Consider the following 17,164-nt stretch of genomic DNA (forward strand, 5'->3'; position numbering starts at 1 on the left):
AACTACATTTCATCAAGTACTTAAGTGGAAAACTTTCCTCCTTTTGTTTAAAGGGAAACTAACGGTCAACAAGTGACCTCTGTAACACCAGCTGAGTTTTGTACAAAACTTCAGACGGGGTAAATTATAAGGAAAGAAAATTAGCTTAAACCTTTAGATGCCTTCTCCGGTATGACAAATGTTTGATGCTATCTGGGCTTTATTGAAATAGCTGAAAAAACTGTGAGCTAATTGCCAGGTTTGTGAGCACAGAGGCTTTGTGCAGCATGTTAAATACAATCTGCTGTATAATATATGACACTCGTGGCCCAGTACTCTCTCATTACACATGCACTGACCTGACTGGGCAAAACACATTCCATTTTCCATGTACACAAGCACACACAACTGATCAGACAGCACACACTGCAACTACATGTGAACCATCACAGCGCAGTGCAGATGAATGTTAAGTATCTGTTCAGTGTCTCCCTTAAGAGCTATTAAATTAACAGCCATCAAAATATGTCATGTGAACTTTTTATGACATTTAAATTTTATCTCCATTGAGCAACTCCGAACAGCTCATAAATGACACGCAGTGGGGATGAAATATTTTCAGTAAAGTTGGTTGGAACATGCAACGTTGATTTAAGATGTTGTTTAACAGCTTATTAGTGTGGTTATCAGTCTGTAATCTTGTGCATGAGCATATGCGTAAGCACCATTTAGCACTCCTCTGTCCTGCTTTCAAGTCTTGCTTGTGGGAGCAATGAAAAAATGTCTGACAGCAAATTGAAACCAAAAATTCAGCTGTAATCCAAAGAGACTTGTGCATATTAAGTAAGGCCGCCAAAAATGCATGACTAGCAGGTGACAGTCTGCAGTGTCAGGAAAAATTGAGAAAAAAACTAGGAAGGGTTTTGTCCACATTAATGCTGCTATATCCAAACAACAGATTAAGAGATTTGACTTAGAATAAACTAAAATAATGCAATACCAGTGGCAGATGTTTAGCTATACACTTATATTGCTTGGAGGTAAAGCTGCTCCGGAGGAGGAAACAAATTCACTAATTGAGTTACCACAGTTTGTCTGGCATGTAATGCTAGACTGATAAGTCCAGTTAAAAGACAAGGACTAAGAGTGAGGAGTAAGTAGCAAGTATTTAGTGCTGCTGCTAATAACTAAATGGAATCTAGATATATCAACATTACCACATTAGCCTTGTTGACCTTCCAAATTAAGTTAGGCACACTAGTCTTTCATTGATATTTGTTGACACTCACCCCTCCTCCTCCAGCTGTAGCCTAACCTAAATTCCTTTTATAGATCATAAACTTTAACTTCTAACTTGTGATAATTGTGCATTCAAGATCACCAGTTAGCTCATTTGCTAACTGTAGCCTCAAAACCAATGAGATTACATTAACTACAGTACATGAAAAGTAAAAGTATGTTACACTGGACTATTCAGAGTATGAACACACTGTGTACAGGTGTCTGTTGGTCTCACTTACTGTCTGGCTCCTGCCTCCAGCTGTGGGGACATAGGTGATCCTGTAGTTCTGGACGCGACCTGTAGGTGGGTTCCACCTGGCGTTCAGGCTAGTGATGGTTTCATTGAACACAACCAGGTTGGTGGGAGGTGCATTAGGTGCTGTAAAATGCACGCAGACACACATATCACAATTACCACCATGTTGACATGTTTATCCGTCATATATAGTAAGAGCACTCTTCCCATGGATTTTCTTTAAAATATCTTTTAAAGACACAGTCCTTGATATTTTGGTCTGCCTATGTTAAGATGTCTATTCTTAGTCCTGTTTTACTCACTTGTCATCAATATATAAGTTAATTTACTTCTAGATAATGTCCTTTCTTTACTTTATGGTAAAAGAAGCAGGTCTACCACTCATTTGTGTCAAGGACTGCAGCTTTAAAGAAGAAAAGACAATCCACCTCTGGGATTGTGTCTTTTCTGAAGCAGGGATGGATTCTCTTGAACAGCCATGGATTGATGGAAAGATGACAATGGATGGACTGATAAATGCATGGATGAATGCAATGAATAGAGGGATGGATGGATGGACAGATGATGGATGATGGAATGGGTTTCAAAAACAGGGATTCAAATCAATCCCCGTTTTGCAGGGCATGCATTGTTTAAATTTACCCATTTGATTTCACTGAGTAAGAACATACTCATGAACAGCCTTGGGATGGATGGCATGGACAATGGGACAAACAGACGAGGACAGACAAACATAAAAAACCACGTGTCAGCTGTAGCACCATTGGAGCGGTGGATGGGTTAAGGGCCTTGCTTGATGATGAAATGATGGTTGTCCAGTGAACAACAGCGCTGATGACTTGTTGAAGTAACAAAACATGCTTTCATCACTTGAAAGAAAAAGCATCCTCTAGCTTTACCACATATATACTTACTTGGTTTACGATCATTCTTGGACACTATAGAGGCAGAAATAGAAAGGTATAATGGGCATACCCCTCACTGAACATTTCACTCAGCATATTTCCAGAAGATAAAATCAAAAGGTCAGTCACTGGGTGTAGCCTTTGGTCAAGAGCCAACACATATTCTGTCAAGTAACTGAACAAAACAGTGTTTCATGGCATGATTGTTAAGTTGTCATCATAGAGCTGCTGGAATGTGTATCTTACATGTCCTCTCAGTGCCCAGCAGATCCTCGCTCTCTGATTCATCTGGATAGATGGCGGTGACAGACACATCGTAGGGCGTGTCTGGCTCCAAGTTCTCCAGGACATAGGTTGTCTCATCACTGTTCAGAATGGCCTAATGAGGAAAACACAAACACAGCATGAGGGAAGCTTGCTTGACAAAAATTTTTAGCCAATACAAACTAAAGACAAGGAAGACAAGTTCTACATTAGAGTTATTACGATAGGATTAGTGCAGCTTTCTGTTTTTTAGATGTTTCTCTGGAGGTCTTCTCCAAAGCATCGCCAAAGACCTTTCTGTGAGACTCATCAAGAAATATCTGCGTGATTTATTAGAAATGTAAACATCTTGGACAGCTGGTTTTCTCTTACATATTGGAAGTTGGGATCTCCCTGCTTAGTCCAGCCAATGCGGTACAGAGCGACATCAGGGGCTCCATGCTCCCAGGTGGCTCTGAAGCTGGTCTGGGTAACTTCTGAGAATCGCAGGTTCTTCGGTGCAGGAACCACATCTATAGAGTAGAGGCAAAGAAGTTAGTTGTGATCTCTACATCTGTGAGAATCAACATCCACATTGTCATCATAATAATAATTTTCATTCTTACCAGTGGTTGCCTCTCCGGACATTGTCTGTCCAGGTCCCTCGTCGTAGACTGGAGTAACAGCTAAAGCATACTCAGTCTGTGAGATCAGGTTGTCCAGTTGTCTGGTGGTCACACTTCCTCCCACCTCCAGCTGTAGAGCAATCAAACACACTTGTTAAATATTATTATATGAAATTCATTAAGCAAATATATAGAGCTTTGCCATTTCAAAGTTGAAAAGAACTTCAGATGTTTTCCTCTTCAGACATGTTTTGCCAAGTCTTGTGAAACCTTAATTCCGTTCTCAGCGTGTGTTTCCATGAACATTGGCGACAGCGGTAATATGCACCTAATAAGACTGGTTGGAAATTTGACCAGAAGATATAAAACTGTGCTTGTTTCCAGAGGAAAATGGGAACAAATAAGGCACTTAACAAACAACAACAGGCTACAAAATGTGACCAAACACCTGGAATACTTAAAGGAAATACCACACTGGTTTTACTGCTCTGGATTCCATTAAGTTTCAACAGCTGAACCTCAAGAAATTGAACTTAAGGGATTCATTCTCAATACCATTAACAGCTGCTGTGTGTTTGTCTGATTGTTCCCATTTTCGTTTGAGTTGTAAATACAGACAGACACCTCATTTGTCTCTTGGGACCATAAAACCCTGCAAAAGGCTTCACCTGGAGGGAATATGTCCTGCAATCTGTTTTCTGAGTGGTATACTGTCACTTACTGGTCTCCCTCACATAAAAATAAGGTCAGACATGACATTCTGCTACTTTCTGGGCAATAGGCCCTTCCTTCCCACCTCTGACAATCACATCCTAAGCCCATGAGTCACTTTCACATGTGTGTTTCCACCAAAGGAGCTTTGAGGATCACCTCCACCTGATTTACGGCTGAGGAAATAGCAAATGGCAGACCACAGAGTTCGCTGCTGAAGCCCAAGAACTCCCAAAAGGGGACATGCAAGTGTATAGTATTCATCCAATCCCTGCCACCATAACCGCCCTTTAACCCCCACAAAACCATGTTCTGATAGTTTCATAATCTTTTCACTGGACTCCAGAACATTCCCTGATGTCCACCCAACCAGCTGCAGTCTCCATTATGTGGTCTAAGCCAGTACTTTGAAGGATCAGTCAGAAAATATCTATATAAATTCATCACCATCAAACCTAATGTCTCGAACAGACAACAATCTCAATGTACGTTATGTAGGAAAGAGCAAGAAGAACAGAACTGGTGAAAACATGGGCTGTTAACACCCTGTTCACACATATATATAAAGCATATACAAAAAGCACAGGACTGTAACTAAACTCACCTCTTTAGCCTCTCCCTCCTCAGGCTTATAGGTGACAAGGTACTTGCGAACAGCACCAGGAGCAGCATCCCAGTTAAGCATCATGGTGCTGTGGGTGACATCACGAACCCTCAGTTCGCCCGCAGGTGGTAGGGGCACTGAACGAGGAACAGAAGGTCAATGAATGATTTCACAGTGGCCCCAGTACAACACATATCAACAATAAACATTAAGTCATGTCAGCTTCCTTAAATACATGCTACATTAATGAAATTAATTTATGATTCAGTGACTACATACACGTGACTCCCTGCTTGGTCAGTGGTTCACTTGCTGATTCTCCATGCAGAGCGAAAAGGGACAGTGTGTAGGCCGTGTTGGGGTGCAGCCTGGCCAGCTGGACATCAGTTGTATCTCCTCCCACTCTGATCTTCAAGGGAACCAGACCAAACAAACAACATAAGGTCAGAGGGGAAGTGGATGACAGGGAATCCTCAGTGACATTTGGATGAGAACATTGAGAGAATTTTTTTTTGCGGCGCATCAGCTGAATCCGGTTTTGACCCACTGGGTTTGACACCTCATGAACAAATGATGATGTTCCCTTGGCAGAGTGAGCTCATGGTTCACCCACCCCTTTGTGACTAACAATGTTCCTCTGTATTTTCCCCTTCTGCCTTGCCTGCTGAATGGTGAGGCAAACACTGGTGGCTTTGTAAAATGGTATTACAGTGTGTGACATCTGTATTTTGTCAAAAAACTGCTGACAGTAGGTTGTACGTGTTTACGTGTGTTCAGTGAATATGAATGCCTGCAAGCATGTGTGTTTTCACCCACCCGTAAACACATGATCATGTGCTCATTTTTTACCTTGTCCAAATCTGTCCTATCCACAGCTGATTGGCTGCATGCCCCGTTCACACACTCACTCATTCACTCACTCACACTGTGTTCTCAATGCTCTCACAACGGCTCTTACCTCCTGCTCCAGGGACGGCTCAGTGGCATTGATGGCGCTGTACAGCAGCATGTAGCCCGTAGCACCCACCGCCTCCTCCCACCTCACCCGCATGGTGGTGGTCTTTTCATCATAAATGTCCATCCTCCTCACGGCACTCAGGGGCACTGGATAACCAGGCAATGACGTTAAAGGCAGCAATTAGCAAACATACACATATGTTCACAGGAATACATAGATATTCACAATTTTCTTTGTGAGTTTTTTTGATTTCAGAGAGCTTCCTCTGGCTTATTTTGTACGTCATTTACACTAAATAACCTCAACAATCAGTGTGTTTTTATATGTGGTTTTATAGATACTAAATAACACTATTAAATCTTTGTGCTATGTTTGTATCAGCATAATAGGGTTACATCTAAGACCAGTGATCAAAGATCAGTCAGCCAGTTATTGTTCAGATAGTTTACATTCCCGTAGACAAATTCCACCGTACATGGATCTTGATCTTTTTAAATCAAATGATATTACCCTAGAGGTAAGACATAAACACAGAAAGAGAGGACATACATGTGGTCTCGGTTCCTTTAAGAGGCTCACTGCTCTCCTCTCCCACCACGGAGTAGACGTTGACCAGGTACTCAGTCAGAGGGTTGAGTTTCTGGAGAACCACCGTGGTCTCAGTACCATCCACATACACCTAATAACAGAGACAATAGTTAGATGACTGCAGCTGAAGTAGTAATCTGTAGGATTCCTCTGTAATGTCTTTGGCACAAAACTTTCATTTATGAGTCAAATCTTTAATGAAGTCTGAGTGTCTGCAGATTCTTTCTCTAAATAAACAATGGCATTTTTGTTGAGGGAGCGATAATCAATTAAGGAGCAAAACAATCAAAAGCTCCATCTATTTACTGGATAGACTTGTGCATTTTGGAAAGCCTTCCAATTTAAACCAGAAAACCCCCTGGCAGATATTCACTGGCCTGAAACTCAACATGTGCTTCAATTCCAGATCCATAAACAATAATAAAACCTCACTCCACTTTGTTCACTATTAAACAAAACCATGGGAGCTGCTGGACAAAAACAAACATCTCCTACACGTAATTAGATTCAGACACCAAAAATGCATCTAATCCGCACATTGTGAAGCCAAGACCCTGCTTGCCGGTAGAGCTATCACTCGTGACGTCACTATTTGCTCTCTAATCTTCTAAACTGAGAGCTGTGTGTTTTTTTTTCCTTGCCCTGTCTTAGATCCTAATGTAATGAGACACCCACGCAGCCAGACGCCAACACAAACAGGAGGCTGGAAATAGAAGCTTGAGTTGGAGTTTCCCATTAGGATCAGAAACAGTGGGTCGGGACACCATTAAGCCGACATCCGCTCAATACCCACACAGGGAGACACGCTTCACTCGCTGCTAATTTTTGTGTGATTGAATTAGTGGCAGTCAAGACTGAGAATCTGGCAGATATACCTGCAGTGGGCGTCCAGACAGAGTCATGTACTCAACACGGTATTGCTCCACTGAGCCTTCAGGAGCAGTCCAGGTGGCTCTGAAGGATTGGTGAGTCACATCTGATGTCACCAGATCAGTGGGAGCATCCAGTGCGCCTCCTATTTAGGTGTAAGCATTGAAAGATAGAAACTGCAAATGCTGCCATCACAGTGAAGATTATACATTGTCATACTAGAATATGTGATTCATTCAGTTAATTACGACACAACCTTTGAGATTCTCATAAATTAGCTTAGCATATAGCTTATCACTAAATGTGGAAACAGATAAAAACATGTCTATTTGGTAACAAGTCCTGATATTGCCTTGTTCACACCACAGTAGTGTTGAGACTCTAACCGCATCCTCTCCAAGTTCCCCAGTACCAGCTTTTTCATTTAATTAAGGAGCAGACAGTTCTCCTTCCTCCTTTCCAAGTAGGAAATAATATCTGCAATGATTTTCAAGAGCTTGGCTGGTTCTTAGCTTCTAGTGTTGCTTTCCATGGTGGGCCAGACATGTAACTGTCTGTGGGTACACTATGTTTATACTGCCCATCAAATGTCTGGGAACAGAGCAGTTGGCTCAGACAATGCAGTAATTATTATTAGTATTTGTAAAGTAGAAGACTTGCAAATCATTTGTTGCTTCCTTCATTTTGAGCAGTGAAGGATCTGAATACTCTAATGTTATTTTGCACTTACCTGGTCCCTTGACACTGTTACAGAGGTTGTCAGTAAGATTGTCCACAATGTCCAACAGGAAGGAGAAGTCAGCCACGTTGTACATGTGAATATCATCCGGATCAGAGGCAATGGACCTCAACTCATTCTCGTCAGCATTCTTCACGCCTAAACAACAATGACTGAGTCAATAGTCATCGGTAGTTTGATACATATGGGAGTTTTACTTCACACAATCAATCTGTGCAAGTCCAGAGAAGTGAGTTCCCCTTACCGATGGCATACAGCTCAATGCCCTGATCGCGCAAGCTCTGAGAGAAGATATTGACGTCGTCCTGGGATTTGCCGTCAGTGACCAACACACCAATCTTCCGAGAGTTGGGTCGCATCCCAACATTTTCTTTGAAATTGTTCTGGAGGATGTACTTCAAAGCCAGACCTGCAGTGAATACAATGTGCATTTATCACCCTGATTGCAACCTAAGCTGATTCATGAGGAATCAGAGAACACAAATGGACAATTTAGTACCAGTCAAGGTGTTTCCGCCTTTGTAAGGCAGGTTAGCCACAGCTTCCAGGAGTGAGTCCCGGGTTCTATGAGCGTCCAAATGCCACTCAGTCTTGGGGTCTCCACTGTACTGAGCAAGACCTGTAGACAGCACACCTGTTAGACCAACTCAAAAAGTCAATAGTTGTATTATTACTAATAATTAGTTAACGGATAGACCCACCAATTTGGACCCTTTCGGGGCCAATGTCAAAGACTCCCACCATACGGGCGATGAAGGCACGAATGGTCTTGAAGTTGAGACGTCCAATACTCCATGAGCCGTCCACCAGCAGCACAATGTCAGCCTGCGCAGTGGTCTTACACATCACATCTGAGAGGGAGGGCAGAAGTTCATGTGTCATAACTCGACGAAAGGGACAGTTTCAAATGAGATGTACTTCAACTGTCATGTACCCAAAATGGTGTGCTCTGAATTACAATGATGTAGGTGTTCAAAGAAATATGAGAGTAAAAGGAAAGAAGGAAAGGAAAGTTCATGACATAAAATTTCATTTTGAGAAAAGGACAATAAAACAATTTCCACAATGCTACACAAGCATCTCCACAAACAAGCAGTAAAGCATTATGTCTACTATCTTCCTTTACTGGGGAAGTTTTATCAGAGAACAGAAAAGATTTTCCAGGTGTTATAATTATCATCTTCTTGTCTGGTGGCATGTCGAGGCAGCATTTCTCTCAGTTGTTCTTTTATGGATCCGTGAGTCAGTCCCAGAGGGCATATCAGGAGAATGCACCCTTGAGGGCCCTTGGCATATCAAAGGTCTCCACTGGAGAGAGTACTGAGCAGCAAGGTAATATTCACATCCTGTTTTCCATACAGTTGTGTGATGACAAGGAACGCATCTGATCCTCGGCACCTAAAAGGAGGCTGCAGATGTGCAACGGGGGATAGGCAGATGTTGCACTAACTGCCACTGTCTGCAACTGAAAACAGGTTATATATTTGATTTACAGATTGGTTTGCACACACACAAAACCCAAACCCAACCCCTTTGACAGACAACCAGCTGCCAGGCTTACAGAGAGAGAGAAAGTGAAGAGGTACTAAAACATATCTGCCAACATATCTCCGACAGTTAGGTCTGTTACAGGTATAGATATGTAAACAATAGAATCTGAGATTTCATAAGACCATTGGCTATCAATTGGCTAGGATGAGGTGAAAAAATGGAAAATTATACAAAGGTACATTCTAATGTAATTTTAAAATAGCTCTTAATGAATTAGGACAAGGAGAATGTTACTTCAGATTTTTGCCACACCTACAACTTTCTTTCCCCTTGGAGCTCCAGAGGTTTGCTGAGAAGTGACCTGTAGCCAATAGAAGGTGCAGGGGAGACTGGGATTTGGAGCTTGGAGCTGTCAGTGTATCTGCCTCCCTATTAGGACCGGGCCTGCAGCTGAGCGGTCAAGCTGACCTTTTCCAGTTCCTTCCAGCAAACACAACAATTTTCCTCTTCTCACACTTACTGCCTGCCTCGCTCGCTGTGACTCAAAAGGTAGTAAAATGTTTTATAACTGCAAACAGATTATACGCGTATGGCTTGAGTCTAGCCTGGCTGTACTTGGACTGGAAATAAAAAGCGGAAGCCCAAAGTGACACAATGAAGAAAGAAAAGGGCAGACAGATGGAATTGCCATTACATCTGTTATTTCATGAGACAATTAGCTTTGAGGAAAGGTATTTAGAGAAACTCTTCAGCTTTTATTGGGCATGGGTTTTGGGTGTATTTTCCTCCAGTGTTTGACTGTTGCTGCCCAGAGACATAACATACTGGAGATACTGCTTTAAGGTGATGACAGGCATAGTAATAGACTGACTAAAACCATTTTGGTTGTTCGTGTTTTAGTCAGTTTTAGCATACAACATGTTTTCTCTGTTATTCCTTTGATGATATAGTATATTTTCATCATAGAACTGTAGGTTTTATCATTTTACCTGATGGCGTAACAAGAGAAGGCTCAGGTATGTCGATGAGAGTGGTTTTCTCCTCTCCAGCCAATGGCATACTCTCTCCTCCATCAAACATACCAAACACATTCACATTGTATTTGGTACCAGCTCTGCAGAACAAAAAAACAAAACAAAACAATGATTTTCAGTTTGTACATAATCTACTGGGGAATATTGTTCAAAGCTGAAAATGAAAATGAGAAATCAGCCCGAAGACACACCTGAGCTCCTCCAGCACCACAGTATTGTCATAGGGGCCAACCTGAAGTTCCCCCAGGTCAATATCATCCCCTACAGGGTGGAAAGTGACTTTGTAGCCCCTAACATCACCAGGAGCATGGTCCCAGGTAACACGGAAGCTGGTCTTGGTAGGCTCTGAAGTTTGGAGGTTCCTAGGACCTTTGAAAGGCGACACTGGAGAGAGGAGACAAGCATAGTGTAGATTGACTAAACAGGACAGTCCTGCATGGTTAAAATGCTTTCTAATGAAGATAAAGAACAAATACGAACATTTACTGCAATATTATCTTTTAGTGTGAGTTGGTTATGATTGTGATGAGGATGTGGTTGAGTTTGTAAATGACAATCAAACTTTTCCTAAACTTGGCAACAGACAGAGCAACATTTGTGGTGTGGTGAATGATAGACGTAACGTACGTGTTGTTCCTACTCCTTGCCTTGCTTTGCCTTCTCCGGAACGGTACACTGGCAGGACGGTGATGTCATAGGTGGTGAGGGGAGTAAGGCGTCTCAGCACAGTGGTAGTCGTGCCACCGGGCACCTTGGCTGCTAGCTGGCGCCCTCCAGCCTGGGGTTTGTATGTGACACGGTAGTTCAGCACATTTCCAGGTGCCGCCTTCCATGTCACCTTCATGGTCTTCTCTGTCTCCTCTGAGACAACAATTGCTCTGCCGGCAGCTGAAACTGCGAGGAAGAAAAAAAAGGAACAAAGGTATAAGGAGGAGGAATGATGAATGGATGGTCTGAGAAAATGTAGACTTTGGGCCTTGTTCAGATGGGAATCTGTACTAAATGTGTGCTTAACCGCCTATGTTTCCAACATACCTTCGGAAATATAAGCAGCGTGGCTTTCCTGCTGGTAAGTAAACTAAACAGTAACATGCTTGGCTACCTCACAGTCTTTCATCTGGATATCTGTTCAGTTTCCACATGCGTGTGAATACAAAACCACCCGAATATTTCTGATTTTCAGAAGTATACATTGAACAGGCCCAGATTTACATGATTGATTGTGTTTAGTTGGTGGGTTTGGGAGCCAGGCTTAGAATTTGAGCAAACCCATAGTTTTCATTTTTCCATTGTGTGTCCATAGAGTGTTTCTTATTTTTTTAGAACAGGAAGGGCAAGTGTGAATTGTCAGAGGCCTCGAAACGAGCTGAGGAAAATATTCAGAACGCTCACTTTTATTAACGGAAAAACGCAGGACATCCAAGTTTGCCGTGTGTGGCTCAGCCCACAGAGACCTGTGATTTGTGTAGAGCGCAAGAATAGAGAGCAACAGATAGTGGGTGCTAAGTGAGGGAAGGGAAAAGCAGAGTGAACATCTAAGTCTACAAAGCCATCTCGTGGTTTGCTGTGCATGCCACCTCTCACGACTTGGAATTTTTTTCTTCCTTGACCATTTCACTAAACTGATGGACAAATTCCCTCCCAAATGAGTTTCCGCTCAATGTACTTTTTCTCATCCAAGCATGAGTGTAGTCTAACAAGGGAGAGGCCATTGTTATATCAGTCCTGCATCTCCCATGAAAACAGGGTCCAGGTGCGCTGGCCATTACATCACCTCGTACGTCCATATAACACACGTGCACAGTCTTAAAGATGTGCACGCAAAGTCTCAATAGTCTTGATGTCTCAGGCGAATGCCAACAGTTATGACGTTATTTCATGGCTCCACAGAAGAACAGAACAGAAGAAGTGTCGCTGACAGATCCCCATTTCTACATAAAACCCAGAAATGGCGCTTGCAGCTAAACTTTATTTGGTGGATAATATTTTAGCCTGCGTCACTGCCCCAGATTTTTCAGTGATCATCTTCTGTAACTTAAGAGGCAAATGAAACTTTAAGGCAAACGAAGTGTTTATGACATGAAAGTTTAGAGCTGCATTCTTGGCTTTTAAAACGATCATCGTGACAGTTCCACATGAAAAAACAGTTTAGCTGTCCCATTGTGGTCATAGAGCTTTAATGGCTTTTATGATGGCAGAGTTAAATCCCAATTTCACACTTTCTAGGTAACCTCAAACCGAGACATCCAGAAACTCATAAAAAATATAGCGCAGCGGAGAGAAACAGGAGTGGTGGAGCTTCAAAGAGAGACAAAGAAAGAGAGAGAAATAAGGGCTGTAGCAAAAAAAAAATAAGAAAAGTAAAGAATATATAGAGTAAATGGAGGATTTGGGGGAGTTAAAGCAGCTAGAGTAACTTACTATCTGTGGTTTCCTCTCCGACCAGTGGCTGGCCCTCTCCATGGCCGTAGCCAGCAAACACAGAGACCTGATAGCGTGTCTCTGGGGTGAGACCATCCAGAACTGTGGCAGTGGTGTCTCCTGTTATTGTCTTTTCCCCAGCCTCTTCAGTGAACAGAGACTTCCACCTGATCCGGTACTGACGAACATTACCAGGGGCTGCGGTCCAAGACACAGCGAAACTGGTGTCAGTGACGTCCCTGGTCACCAAGTCTCTGGGTGAACCAAGCTCTGTGGATAGATGGAAAAGAAAAAAAACATTAGTAACAGAGGTTGGAGTATTACATCTGCCTTTGCATAATGGATATGGAAATAGAAAAGCAAGTAGTGCCACAGGTTTACTTTTGTTTACTCATACAAATTGCTCAGGATTTTCTTTGTTTTGATTTGCTCCGATGAATATTAACTGAACTAAGACGGTGGCGTTAAAATGCTTCAGCTCACTCCAGCCCAGCGATGGCTTTGTCCAGGTGGTGTTGATTTTTAATGCAGATATATGGAGGTTTGAGGAAGTGAGCGAGACACGAAATGGACAAAACGAACAACCCCGCGATACACCACCAACAATCACTCATCTGTCTCCGCTTTAACCCCTCAGGATCTGTTTGAACAACCTGATTTTCTCCCTTCTTAATCAGAGACTGCTGGAAAAATCTCTGCAAAACTAATCACAAATCACATATCCTCAGTGCCTCTCCCGGCAACGCTTTAATTTTCCATCGAAACAGAGGAAACCAGATCCACAAAAGTGTGTTTGCTACAATTGCAGATGTTGCGCTCCCCCCTTTTCTCTCCTTCACTCTCTTTTCCTGAGAGACCATCATTAAAGGAGGCAGGCGCAGAAACAGAGTGGAGGGAATTTTGTGGTGGTGTTTTCGTGATGAGCAGCCAACACACACTTGGCTGAGAGGGATGCCCATGTTGAGATGGACTCTCAACACTCTCGGCCTGGCTGCCATATAGAGGAGATGTATCCACCACAGGAGGATAGGCCGCCATGCATAGCCTCCCACACAACCTCTGGAATCATAATCCTCACTCAAGCCCCTAACCCACTACATGCCAGCACCTAATGAGAATATAATCGCAGGCAGTGCAGAGATGCTGGGTGGTCTCTCTTAAACCTTATTCATCAAACCTCACCAAATGATTTGTAATAAAAAAATAAAAAAAAACCATTGCAAAGAATGAGACGCAACACAAAACTACAAGTCCAATGCATAATCATTAGGAAATCTAAAGACAGCGTAGAGCACAAAAGGCTGTCAGCCTGCGAGTCCCTCTCAGCATCAATGCATTACAGATGAATTGGATGCCGATCTGAACAGGATTAACTGCAGCAGCCATGTCGAGAGCACAGCGAGCTGCACTTTGAGAGCAAAGATATGAAGAGTAATGGCCGCGACCACAAATTAATGGAGAGCTCCGGATTTTGACCGTGGACCATGAAAACAGTAAGGACCACTAATAAATACCCAGATCATTCCATCAAAAGGGTAATCTTTGCAAGCAGAAAAGGAAGAACTTGACTGACTTTTACAGCTGTGTGTGAACCAAGGGCAAAAGAATCAGAAGGAAATGAGTTCTGCAGACAGTGGCTCGCTTTTCATCAATACTTGCAGACAAGCTAAAGAGAAGGAGCCGCTCCAAGAAGCAAAGCACACATACACGAAACACATGGTCCACAGACCTAGCAAAGGTTTTGGTCTGATTGAAATATGTGAATTTACAATCTGTCAATATATTAATTGTCAGTTTTTAAATTTATATTGGTTACATAACAGTATGTTTATATGTAACTACATGGCTGCAGGGAATTACAGTTGTATTTATATATATAACAGAGATGTGTATACAAGCACACACGTGTAACTTCATAATAATAATTAAAAAAAATCTGCATCTCCTTATCTTAGTATTTTTCTCAAACCCCCAAAACTGCTTCCCACCCTTCAAGGAGAAGGCTACTCTCAAATTAAGACCTGAACAAGACCAGATCATACATTCACATTAAAGCCTCACCCATGTCTCTAGAAAACCACATATGACACAAGTGAAAATCATCTAGAGAGATTTGCTGCAGGGGCATGTGCTGACATAACCTTCACATCTGCAGCCAAAGATGTCTAAAGCTTGAAAATATAAATGACTGCACTTGTGGAAAAAAAACCCATCAATGCCAGCAGGCATGGAAAATGCACAGAAAGAGTCTATCAGCACTGTTTTACATGGATTGATTTACTCAGTGTCTTTATGCACAACCTTTGTTTTGGATAGTAGTTATTTGGATCACAGACACTGAGTTAAAAGACTCAGCTTAGCTGTGTTTTACTCTTACTCAGGCTCATTCTGGAAATTTCTCCAAAATCACCGCAGGAAATACATAGCTCCCTCAAACTGCCATCTCAGCGCTGGCACCCCCACTTCAAACTTCCCTCACTGTACTGCTCTTGGTTGACTAAGACATACTGTATGTCTGAGCCACAAAGATGAAGCCTTCAGTGTCTGTGCGCCAAGGTTTGTCCGTCTCTGGCCTTTTACCTCAAAGGACCTTCAGAGCGGTGGAGAAAAACAGTCTGGCAGAACCACTGAAAGAGCCTGGCACTGCCTAAAAGTTCCCAAAGGCATTGGTTTAAGAGGAAATCAAACCAAGATGCCACAGTTTCACCTGCTGTTGTGCTGCTCTGTGAGTTAAAGATAGTAAAAAGAATCTAAGTCCCTCTGGCACATGGCAAAACATTTGCGGTGCCATGTAAGTAATTAGTAATTGGTTACTTCAGAGATGGGTACAATGGCTCCTTCAGGGGTTGATCATATGGCCTTATGGACTGAGTTTTTTAGACACCAGGTCACCCTGAGGCGTCCTGCTTCACATTTTAAAGTATTCATTTCTCTACTCGTCCTCGCCCTCTCTCTGCCTCTGCCTGTCCTTTGCCCCACCCTGGAGGAAGATGAACAGACAGTTCTTCAGAACAGACAGACAACTCACACAGCTTTCAAGCTCCTCTTAGGTAACATCTTCCACATGTACAATAAAACTCCCTGTTCTTAAGTAAATAATTTTGCCATATTTGTGTATAATATCCACAGTTGGGATATTCATCCAAGCATTCCCTTTGACACCTTCTCTGTCCTCCTTCTGAGTCATTTCAGGATGTTATAATTCTGTCCTACTCAAGGCTCCTGTATTGGCTACCATCCACTGTTAGCCACAAGGGATGTCTTTGTGCGAGCCACTCTCTTCCAGTTCTCGCCTACATGGACTTCACAGAGAGGGTCACTCAAAATGAGTGGCACTCAAGACAATGAGATCAGTGTTGAAGTATGCTGACGTCATGACAGCTTAATAGCACTGGCTAAACAAAGTGCTTTGTCATGGGTCTTTTTCCTGTGGGGGTGTGTGGCTGATGACAGCACAGATTTGACCAGTGGAAACTAATTCTATAATCAAAACCAAGCCCTTTGCTCAATGTGGGAACAGAGAAAAAAAAGAGGAAAACACAGCAAAGAAAAACCCTTTCTTTCAAATTCTTGCAGTCTCCAAAACGTAAACAAAGATCCACTATTCTAGTTGTGAATTCAAAATTTAAGGTTTGTTCATTTTTCTAAAGAACACCTTCTGAGCCAAAGTCCTCTTATGCAACCTACTGACAGGTCCATGTGGTCTGCAATAAATATTCCTGTTGAATAAGAACACACCGGGCACTGAGAACCTCACCACTGCCAGGAGTGTAAGGAAGCAACATTAATGAACAAGAGCTCCACTCTTGCTATTGTGATGAATAAAATAGCTTGGATGTGTCTGTGTGTTCAAACTGTTTTCAGAGAGGAGTTCACTTCAGGTTGAGCTAAACATGGACACAATTAAAGACTGTGACTGTGCTGTTTTCATCTTGTTTTCATCAAAAGGTTGAAAAACAGTGACTTTCTGAATTTTTAGACACCAAAAATAAATAAATAAATAAAACAATGCCTAGTTTGTCCTCTCTGTCTTTTCATTGATAGTTTAAGCACAACAACAATGTGCTTTATCAGACAACAATCATCATCTTTAAACCAAGCAAATGATCCCCATTTTAATGGATAGTCCAACTATAAACCATTATATCCAGTACAGCATATTGGGGCAAACTCCACCATTATAATTTAATGTCCAACCTGGTGAAGTCTTCTGATTTCATGCATAGTTTACTAGTTTTGCAGCCACAAGTGGAGCTGACTAAAAACCAGAGACATTCCCCTCTGTGGGATACAGGACCTTGGTTGTTGTTTTGCCCTCCCATAGCTAAGACCTCCCTCCTTCTCTCAAAACAGATCTCTTTGACTTCCTTTCCTGTGGTGTGACACTACAACAATTCCTCCTCCCACTCTGTGAGAAATCAAAAGAGGACCTCCCACCCCCGAAACCTCCACCCCCCC

The 17,164-nt window shown here is 42.4% G+C and overlaps 1 protein-coding gene across 3 annotated transcripts in view; it reads right to left on the minus strand.

Moving 5' to 3' along the window:
- Positions 1-17,164, minus strand: part of col12a1a (collagen, type XII, alpha 1a) — a 55,548-nt gene that overhangs the window by 25,451 nt on the left and 12,933 nt on the right. For 2 of the 3 annotated variants that reach the window (XM_023401640.2, XM_023401642.2), the window contains exons 14-31: positions 12,707-12,976; positions 10,913-11,179; positions 10,477-10,669; positions 10,241-10,365; positions 8,462-8,611; positions 8,260-8,379; positions 8,005-8,169; positions 7,752-7,898; positions 7,027-7,166; positions 6,113-6,242; positions 5,564-5,709; positions 4,885-5,014; positions 4,606-4,742; positions 3,291-3,420; positions 3,058-3,197; positions 2,668-2,800; positions 2,431-2,454; positions 1,500-1,639 (exon numbers count right to left, since the gene is read on the minus strand). In XM_023401640.2, coding sequence (XP_023257408.1) covers positions 1,500-1,639; positions 2,431-2,454; positions 2,668-2,800; positions 3,058-3,197; positions 3,291-3,420; positions 4,606-4,742; positions 4,885-5,014; positions 5,564-5,709; positions 6,113-6,242; positions 7,027-7,166; positions 7,752-7,898; positions 8,005-8,169; positions 8,260-8,379; positions 8,462-8,611; positions 10,241-10,365; positions 10,477-10,669; positions 10,913-11,179; positions 12,707-12,976 — 2,687 coding nt within the window. The remainder of the gene's footprint in view (positions 1-1,499; positions 1,640-2,430; positions 2,455-2,667; positions 2,801-3,057; positions 3,198-3,290; positions 3,421-4,605; positions 4,743-4,884; positions 5,015-5,563; positions 5,710-6,112; positions 6,243-7,026; positions 7,167-7,751; positions 7,899-8,004; positions 8,170-8,259; positions 8,380-8,461; positions 8,612-10,240; positions 10,366-10,476; positions 10,670-10,912; positions 11,180-12,706; positions 12,977-17,164) is intronic. The other variant, XM_023401641.2, reaches the window with a different exon arrangement.

This window comes from Seriola lalandi, unplaced genomic scaffold (assembly GCF_002814215.2).
Source record: "Seriola lalandi dorsalis isolate HSWRI2012SDOR001 ecotype SW California unplaced genomic scaffold, Sedor1 jcf7180002053711, whole genome shotgun sequence".
Classification (NCBI taxonomy): Eukaryota; Metazoa; Chordata; class Actinopteri; order Carangiformes; family Carangidae; genus Seriola; species Seriola lalandi.